The following is a 10252-nucleotide window of genomic DNA, read 5'->3' as shown; positions in this document are numbered from 1 at the left end:
CAAAATTAAATGCCATCGAGGGTAGACATGCATATCTCTCTCAAAATATATAATTAAGTAATTAAAGCAAAGAATATATAGATCTTTCCATTGATTGATCATCATTATCATCATCAGCACTACTAGTATATCTATATGCATACTTTGTTCAATAATTTTATACACGTGTGTGTTTGTGCAATATGATCAGTAGTACTCCTTAATGCAAGACAAATTAATGACTGTATAGCGAAATAGATAAAGTGAAAGAAAAAGAAAGAAAAATATATCAAAGAACATATATAGAGACAAGGCATGGACGGTAAGGTAAGCAAAAAAAAAAAGGGCATGGGTTTGGACCCTTTTATTATTATTAGCTTTTAATAAAGTTTTTTTTTTTTACTTTTCTTGGAAATCTCCTCTTTGATTGTACCGGGGTTTCGCATGGATAAGGGTGCAAAACCAAACAATGAGAGACCCTTCTCTGCAATTTATTATAATATATAATATATATTTGGAGAGAGAGGGGGAGAGATTAACGTATATATAGTGGTGGTGATAGTGTATTAATAGTGAGCTGGTATTCTTTCCAAGAAGGCACGGGTGCTCCGCTGATTTCTCCAATGCAATCCCAGTTCCCATTAGGGCTTTTTCATCTTTGAATATACATAAAACTCTGTACTATTCTATCACCTCCAAATTAAAATTTGGTCCTCGGTTTGTTGAATTCATAGTATACTCTCAATATAAATATATAATGTATGTTTTATATAATACTTTGATATATTCTGTTAATGTGTATTGTTATGTAGCTTTTCTGCTTTTGGTTCGTAGTACTCACGTAAAATTGAACTTTCAAAAAGAAACTAATTTCTTATTAGTCGTCACAACTTTTTATTAGGGACAAAATTATTATATGGCCAACAAAAATTATTATGGCCGTTTATATTTAAATAGCTTTTCTCCCTTTTCATTGAATGGGAAGAAGTTCCTTGGGTTTGGAAAAAAAGGGTAACATATATATATATATATATTAATATTCTTCATCATTTTTCAATAAATTATTTTTATATCTTTGAGTAGTACCCATCATGCTATTTTTGTTAGTAGAAAACAAATGTGGAAAACTGAATCAAATTATTTTTGCATGGTACTATTTACACAATGGTATGCGAAGTGTGTAACAATTAAACTATAATTAAGCACAATAATCAGAAAATAATTAAAATAAATCAAGGAGAGACATCACAATATGAAATATATCACACTTACACTTACACACACATATAAATATATAACATTATGACATTGCTGATCAAAAAAGTTACAAAAACTTGGTGTAATTCATAATTTTTTTTTTCTTTTTTTGAAAAAAAGACATCCGATAGGGTGCAACAACATTCAAATCCGAAGTTCCCAAAATTCATAGCAAGTGAGAATAAAACACATAATTATTCTCATATGCTATTGCCGAACTTCAAATGAACCATTTATAGACCCCTTTTTGCATGCAATAATGCCTAGCTATAGCTATTGCACTAAGTTAGCTAGAATAAAAAAAAAAAAAAAACTATAATAATATCCTAGGTGATAATTAGTAAAAAAAAACCAGAAAATCAAAATTAGGAACCCAGTTGGCGTATACATTAATTCCTAATTAAAATTAAAAAGCCCATTAATCCCCTACTATTTCTCTTCTTCTTCTTCTTCATCACCAAAAACGACAACAAACCTAGGAGTCGTTCCACACAGTGAATGGAGCCATGTTAATACTGGATGACCTTGGTCCAAGAGATGGAACAGCAGTAGGAACCCAATTATTGCTGCAAGCCGAGCCCTGTTGGTGATCATACCCTGTACCTTTAACAACGCCCACCGTCACAGGGGACTGCTGTGTTGACATGTAGTACAAGCTCCTAGCATGGCTATAAGGATCGTTACTAGAATTACCAAACACATTATTATTATTTTCATGCTGCTGCTGCTGCTGATGATGATGATCACCAAAACCGTTATTATTACTACTGTTGTCGTTTGTTATGACGGTAGCCATAGGAACGACATTATATCCACTGCCGTTTCCGTACCCGTTATGATGATCACCTCCATTATTATTGTTATTACTACTACTGTACATAACAGAGTTCGAACCTGAGCTGTGTTCCATTGAAGAAGAGTCCATCCCCATTAGATTATGCAAAACTGAGTTAGAATTGTTGTTTGGCTGAAAGAAATTGTGAGTGTTGCTCAGCTGAATCTGATCATGAAAGGCATGAGTATTGCTATGATCAGAATCTTCAACTTCTTGCTTGCACCAAAGTCCTCGGCTCTGTCCATTACCATAAGGGTAGTTATGCATAGTGAATGGTTGTTGGAAAGCTGCCAAGGCTGGCCAGCCACCGCCATGGTGGCCATGAGCAACGGCAGCAGCAGCCGCAGCCACTGCGGCTGCATTGTAATTGGTGATTGCGTCTGTGAGCGGTGAGGTCATGTTGTCTGGTTCGACAATAATATTGTTACTGGTTCTTTGCTGGCACTCGACAGCTGTCATTATCTCGGCTTGTTCGGCGTCTTTTAGTCTCTTGGCTGCTCCTCCTATGGGGAGTGTGCTGCTCTCTAATATGGATTTGACGTCGTATCTGCTCATGTCGAAGTTGGTTACTGCGTTTAGTCCTCGGAATTTTATAGCTGCGATGTCGTATGCTTCTGCTGCTTCCTCTTGTGTACCTTATTAAGAGGAGGTAGTAATAATTGTCAGCTTCGCCTTTTCACAAACACTAATTTGGCTTGGCTACTATGCATATACTATTACTTACTGAATGTGCCCAAATACAGGTCTTTGTTTCCCGCAACTCGTCCAATTCTTGCTTGCCATCTCCCGTGCTGATGGTGTCTGTTTAATTAATAATTACACAATATAAAACACTATTAAGATATAATACTTTTGTTTTATTAATCAATTAATGATTCAAAACTACAGATTAACTGATAATTATATAATTATATTACAATACCTTGTTACCCCTCGATAAATGGACGCACCACGAGAGAACCCACTACTCTTCCTACACCAACATATATATGTACCAATGTTGTTAATTTTTAATAAAATGTGATCATTTAATTAAGTTTTTTTAGTAATAATGATGATCATATATGTTATATATATGTATATACCTTCGCAAAGATGCTACATATTCCTGCCTTGTCATGTGCTTCATTTCTTCCACTTCTTTTTCGTAATTGCTGATCTGATAATTTCATTGCGAAATAAGAAAGTGATTGTCATTATCAGCAAATTAGGATATACATGTTCATAAACACTACAAATATATAAATATATAGTTAAACAGTATTATTATTTGACACATTTCCCTTAATTGAGGATACTTTTTAGAAGCACTAAACATATAATGCAAATGAAATTTAATACAATACAGAATAGTACAGACTACAATAATCCAAATATACACTAAATAGGATATCTCGTTAACTGTTAACATGAGTTTTTTGTAATTCAACCCTCTAATTTCCTCACACCAAATAGCCAATATGTATAGTACTGTATATGAGTTAAACAAATTATAATTTTTTTTCGTTTGATATTTGGGAGGGGATTCGAACTTGGTATTTTTTTTTTTTAGTGAGGAAAATGTGTAGAACCATTAAACATGTTTCTCATCACATCAATTATATTATAATTAAGGAATTAGTTAACACTTCTATATAACGCATAATTGCATATATGATGAGCTATTTATGTATGGAAAAAACAACGTGCCTTTTTTTTTCTTTTTTCTTTTTATGTATTATTACTCACAGGAAAATTGGTAGTGGTTGTGGTACCCCAATATTTCAATGCTGCAAGATCATAAGCTCTAGCTGCCTTTTCTTCCTTGTCATAACCACCTGTTTTATATAAATTTAAAAGAGAGATAAGATCATGAACAAGAAACAAATAAAAACTTACTGATATTTTGATGAAGAAATAACTTGCTATTACTTTAGTGCTTACCCAAGTAAACTGCAGAGGGTTATCATTATAATGATAATGATGACATGATCAAGCCCCAAACCAAGAAGATGATCATATATATAGGAAGATTGAGGAGAATAAGAGCCACATCAGAAAGGAAAAAAAAAGAATCACAATTAGTTTATATATTTGATATAAAATCGTTTTTCTTAAGTGAAAATCAAGTGAGTTTATAGATTTATACATATTTACATAAAACTCTACCTTGTCTTCCCTTGCGAGTTTGTCCTTCTCTTCTGCAACTATTATCCCATAGATGAGCCTCATATCTACCTGTCCATCTATGTCTGAAAAAAATTCCAAAACCAAATGTTAAAAATTTAATAACAAGAAAAATAATAAGAGAGAAAGAAAGGGAAAAAAAAAAAGTAAGCCTGCATATATATATATGAGAAAGTGACCTGGTTACACCACGGTATATAGATGTTCTTTGTCCAAAAGTATCAATGGATTTTCTAGGCACAGCCTCTATTGCGGCGGTTGTCGGACTATCAACCCCAGCGGCCGTAGCCACCGCCACTGTCGTTACCGTTCTAGGGTGCTTATTATTATCCGATATAGAAGAACTCTCCCCACCACTCCCAGTCGTAAGAAGAGGCAAAGCTGAGCTAGACTGCGATCCAGTACTCATAGACAGAGAAAGAGTCTGATGAGTAGTTGTACTCGCTGCCGCAGTAGTTGCACCGGCTCCACCTCCTCCACCGCCGCTGCAGTCATTCTTATTATTGGTAGTAGTCTCAGCCGGCTGAGTCTGGGCAGGTTGGTTCCTAAGCCACGTCTTGATCATAGACAGCCCAATGGAGCTTCCAGCTCCTCCAACTCCGGCACTTACACCGGTAGGCGCGGCGGCTGCGACTGCGGCTTCGGATGAGATGTTCAAGGAAGCGGCGCATGAGGCTTGGAACATGTAGTCGGCTGTAGTAGTGCTAGTGTTGTATGTATTGTGATGATCGGCGAAAGAGTGTCGGCCGAGAAAGTTTTCCAGCTTCGGTTGCTCGTGTTGTTGTTGGTTTTGGTTATTATTACTTCCCATTAGCATAGAAAAGTCCGATGAGTTGGTCGAGTTCATATTGTTCCAATCTGCAAGCAAATAAATAAATAAATAAATAAGGGACTTAACTTAAATAGGGATATATGTTCATTATGTATGTGTGTGTGTGTTTGTTTATAGGGAAGAAAAGGGAATAGGGACCTTGAGAGTGATTATTATTGTTTGATCTGTTGAAAGCTTCGAGTATGCCAAAAGGAGCATGAGTGGAGTGATGATCGGAAGTGAGATCGAAGCACTCGCCGGAGACATCGTTTCCGGAGATTTCATCAGAGTTGAAGCCATCAAGGCGGTGATCGTGATGAGAGACTGTTGACTGAGAGTGATCTTGATGATGATGAGGTTCTTGAGGTGAAAGAGAGAAACCTAACCAGTTCATAGAACCCATATTATATATGTAGATTGAAAAGAGAGAGACCTTATTAAGAGAAGTGAGAGTTAATATGGTTTCAATGGAGGGTATGTAGATGAGTATTAGTCCATGCATGAAGTTGACAATGGAGATAAAGACATAGAATGCATATTATAGGAGTAGTGATGAAGAAGAAGAAGAGGAAAGGTCAAAAATTTGAAGTTGAAAATAATAATAGTCTCTTCCCAAAGTGAAGTGAAAGGAAGATTTATATCTCTCTCTCTTTCTTTTCTCTCTTGCTAGATGTCCCTCACTCGTGCACACAAATCATAAATGAGGGCACTCGTGTTGAAGGGCATTGATCTTTCAATCAAAGTTTGGCTTTAAGGTTAATGACAATAGGGTGTGATGAGGTGGCAAGGGTGATAATGTAAAAGTCATATTTTTCACCCCAAAGGAAAACGAAAGTGCCCAAATAAGAAAAGAGAGAAAAAAAAAAGTGTACATGTATATAATCTCTTTTCCCATTCTATTGATTAAATTATTTATTTTGTTTAAGAAGAGATTAAGAATTGGTAAATCTATCTCTCTCTCTAAATCCAAACCCTGATGATATAACTGGTATTTGCCTGACAAAAAGAATAATAAAAAGGTACACGAGGGAGAAGCAAAAAAGAAATGATATTTTTTTTTGAATGAATAATAAGCCAGTCTCGTACACACTAACTAAAAATGTATACGTAGTATAGATTAAAAGATTTTTATTTAAATATCTGTGTATTGTATTATAACCCAAATGGGGGAAAAGCCAATAAGTTAAGCTTTAACTTATCTTCATGCCATGTATATATATAAGTATATATAAACATATGTATGTGTTCAGTCATATATTATAAAAACGTTATTTATTGATACGTTCTACTTATATTAAGCCTAACACACACATGTGTCATACCCTATGAAAGCATGTGCTTCCGTAATCTTGAAACAAAATTAGTAGCACCTCCCTTTTGGACTATTAGTATATTATTAAATTAATTAACAAATTAAATTGTCACACCCCTAATTCGACTTAATTAATTACTTGTCATTTGATTAATTAATTAATAACTACAATCTTTTTATCTCTCTCTTCCTTGCTGTGAAACACCTGTAGTGAAGAATTATAGGGGTGCATTGTATTCATATTATATATTTCTGACTTAGTGTGACAAAGACCTACACTACAACAGCCACTCTCCACACCCATTTATTCATACCCACTTGGACATCAGTCATTTCATGTCAGATAAAATTATTATCAGATATATGAGATCCCTCTCCTTTTCATTTCTCTCTCAATTTTCTGTCTAGAGAGAGAAAGAGAGAAAGAGAGAGCAGTAGTATAGTCTCTGCCTACTGCAGCAACAAACAAACACCCATAACTTTCTCACATTCCATCCATCCCATATATCGCATTATTATTATTATTATTATTATTATTATTATTATATTTAACTATTATATCCCTTTAGTCCTAATCATATCAAAACTGCTCCCCCGCTACAAACGGGAGTTTTTCTCTCCTTTTTCTATATATCATTTTAATGAAAATAAAGAAAAGCTGTTATTTCTACTCTCTCTGCTCTATGCATATAACAATAATTCATGCATGACTGACACTTTTATTTTTATTTTTAGTAATGAAAGAGAAATATATATCATGTATATTTGGCAGTGAGGGGGTGGAATCCTAAAAATATTCTTATATAAATAAAAAGTGATGAAAAATCAAATAAAAATGGGAATATGAAAACAATATTGTATATTCATGGGAGATGGGTTTGCAGCTTGTACCCCTATACGAGGACATTAACCCTTGTCTTCCGGGTCTTTGAGGTCATTATTTTCATGCTTATATATGTAAATATATATAATTAATATATATTATGTGTAGTTTTGAAAGGGACAGATTGGAAGAAAATCTTACTCCTAAGCCTAAGGATCCCATCCACATATGATGCTTTTGGTCAACTCCCCCCTTATAATTAGTTTCTTTTCTTCAACTATTTATTCAATCTTTCTATTATTATTAGTATATATAAAAAGTAATATTCATTTATGTAATATTTGTTGAGAATAAAACAAAAAACACAAAAATAGTTAAGGATTTATTCTAATATAATTAACAGACATGTTTAAATTCTATATACTATCTAATATAAAAGAAAAAATATTCTAAATTTGATTATATATATGATCATCTGTAAAACAATGAATTTTATTCAAGTCAATAAGCCATGGTTAACACGTACATATATAATATATAGGAGTGGACGAAGGCGCAAGCTCTAATCTTTGGGAGGGGTGGGGGGTAAATAGCAAGGAGTTTCCATAATTTTCAAAGAATTTAAGGATATTATCATATTATTGTAAAAAAAGGAATAATTAGTTAATATTTCTTTCCAAAATGTACTATATTTAAAGATTTTGTCTAATTTCGTTCAATTTTATTAACATCACGATTGTTCCTGTACTAAGTTGTATTGTGTGCCTAGAATTTTGGTATATCTATCAAATCGTGCTTCTATAATTTTGATATGTATTAAATTAATTATATCACGTGATCCTTCCATCCACGTCAAGTTTTCATTAATAAAATTGTATGAAAATTTTTGAATTTAAAAATCTTAATGACTTAACAAATTTAAAAAATATGATTTGGTATAAGTTAAAATTCTATGGACAAAAATTCTAATTTGTCATAAACAAATATATAGATTTTATTTTGTTCCAAATTTGGGAGAGGCCGGCTACATGTATGGCTTCATTCCTCCATATAAGGTGTAATTTTTATTTTAAATAAAAAGAAATTATACACAATTATATTAATTTTTAAATATATATTATAATAAAATATAGAGGGATCAAGATTTGGGATTATCAGTGACCCGGCCCTAGTCCATTGCTTATTAGATAGATTATATATATATATGGACTAAGCAATCTATATAAATATATATCTATACTAGCAAAAAGCTACGTGCAAAGGCACGTATACTAAATTTTATGCTATTTTTTTTATATTAATTTAAAGTGATACAATTCAAAATTAAAAAAATATATATTATTAGTTATTAGGTGAGATTATTATTATGTGTATCTAAATATTATAGTTTATAATTTTGTCAATTAAAAGTGAATACCGAATGCAATATATTAGTGTTTAAGAAAGCTTGATGATTTAAATATGTTCTTAAGTTAATCCAAAAATAAATTAAAAATTGATGTTCCAATATTTAAAGAAACATTACTTAAATGGGTGTAAGATAAAAAGAAAATTAAAAATCAATCTCTAAATTATTGATAATTAAAGATAGCATTTATCTAAAAATTGTAGATAAGAAAACTAATGATAGTCATTGGTGGATTTCAATCTTCATTTGCTTCGATAGAGACAATAGTGTAATTTTTATATTTTACACTTTTCATTCTAGCCGGGTCCGCATATATCTGGATTGTCTATTTTTTCGTTGATAAATTGAATATGGTAGTGTCGACAAAGCGGCGGTGTACAGCAAACCGTAATGTATTTTCATTTGAAATGATTAGACATGGTGTGCATAGCTTATTTAATTAAAAAAATCAACTTATGAAAGGCATGTAAAACTATTTTATTTTTTCAAAATTACACGAAAATATTTTTTCCACAATATTTGCAAACATGACAGCAAATAAGCTCTTTGTATTGTCATCAAGTTTAACATATGTTATAGCACTGTAAAATGCATAATAAGATTGTTAGTATTTTTTTTTTATTTTAATTTAATTTCAATAACATCATATGCTTTTTGTAATATACCGTCGTGTAGGAAATCCTTCTGCCCGCATGTTGGCTTGTCACATATAATTTTTTCAGTGCGATTGTATAAACTTATTTTTTATGACATATATGCGTCACATGACATGTAATAAAAACTCTGGACAGTATCAATTATTTTTATTGCCGCCTCAATCCAAAAATATTTTTTCTACATCCAAATCAAATGGTATTAATAATAGTATGATATTGAAACAAAAGTTTTATAAAGTAAATATTGTAGTAGTCTTTACCTCATTCGGTTGTAGATTTTTTGTCAACTCTGAAATTTGGATGTTAGTCACTATTTCACTAATATATTTAATTGTGCTTCTAATTTATGAGCACGTGATCAAAAACAATGCTGTAATGTACTCTCTAATTTTTTTTATTTTTTTTTTTTGCATCTAATGCCTCAGGTTTAATTATGATAAGTTTTGGTGGGTTTTAGTAAATGTTTTTCTTTTTCTGGTTTGCATTAATAGCTAGAACATGGAGAAATTAATAAGATTGGCATTCCTTTTTGTCGCAGCATGTACAAAGCAGCATAATTATAATAATGCTTTAAGTTGCTTTTATTTTTATTTAACAAAAGACGAAATTATAAATTTTATGGCTTCTTAATTATGCTGTATGTGCTAAAATATAACTTTTTCTTTTAATGAGTGTTTTTATAGGAAAATGGTAATTCTAGAAGAGAAGAAGAAGAGAAAAATCGTAGATGTACAACAGCAAAAATCCAATCGTATTTTTTTTTAGATTTAATGAGATTTATTTTATTATATATAAATAAAAAGTGATACAGCGTTTATATTGGTATTGGATGTTGTTAATTGCTTGCTAAGTACTCTGTTTTGGATAATTTGTGGGTTTTGTTTATTTGCTACGTATAGTTATCCACCTAATTTTGAGTTGTATCTAATTTGAGCTATATTATTTCAATGTTGGACTTGAAATTTTTTATTGTGTTGTTCGGTACCTAGTTGAGGATCTTAATCA

The 10252-nt window shown here is 32.0% G+C and overlaps 1 protein-coding gene across 1 annotated transcript; it reads right to left on the bottom strand.

Moving 5' to 3' along the window:
- Positions 1-1148: 1148 nt before the first annotated feature.
- On the bottom strand, positions 1149-5715 carry LOC115718863 (AP2-like ethylene-responsive transcription factor BBM2). The gene is made up of 9 exons (XM_030647672.2): positions 5208-5715; positions 4417-5095; positions 4220-4302; positions 3995-4003; positions 3800-3888; positions 3157-3230; positions 2994-3044; positions 2796-2872; positions 1149-2706 (listed from the first exon to the last, which is right to left on the bottom strand). The coding sequence occupies exons 1-9, from the start codon at positions 5548-5550 to the stop codon at positions 1712-1714; spliced, it is 2400 nt and encodes a 799-aa protein (XP_030503532.2). The 5' UTR covers positions 5551-5715; the 3' UTR covers positions 1149-1711.
- Positions 5716-10252: the final 4537 nt, after the last annotated feature.

Source organism: Cannabis sativa, chromosome 2 (assembly GCF_029168945.1).
Source record: "Cannabis sativa cultivar Pink pepper isolate KNU-18-1 chromosome 2, ASM2916894v1, whole genome shotgun sequence".
In the NCBI taxonomy this organism is placed as follows: domain Eukaryota; kingdom Viridiplantae; phylum Streptophyta; class Magnoliopsida; order Rosales; family Cannabaceae; genus Cannabis; species Cannabis sativa.
This window is presented reverse-complemented; position numbering and strand designations above follow the sequence as displayed.

Excerpts from the sequence above, each read along its gene's own strand:
- LOC115718863 (XM_030647672.2), bottom strand. The coding sequence starts at position 5,550 with ATGCATGGACTAATACTCATCTACATACCCTCCATTGAAACCATATTA. Across the intron at positions 5,096-5,207 it reads CAATAATAATCACTCTCAAG|ATTGGAACAATATGAACTCG; the intron begins GTCCCTATTCCC and ends ATTTGCTTGCAG. Across the intron at positions 2,707-2,795 it reads CCTGTATTTGGGCACATTCA|GTACACAAGAGGAAGCAGCA; the intron begins GTAAGTAATAGT and ends CCTCTTAATAAG.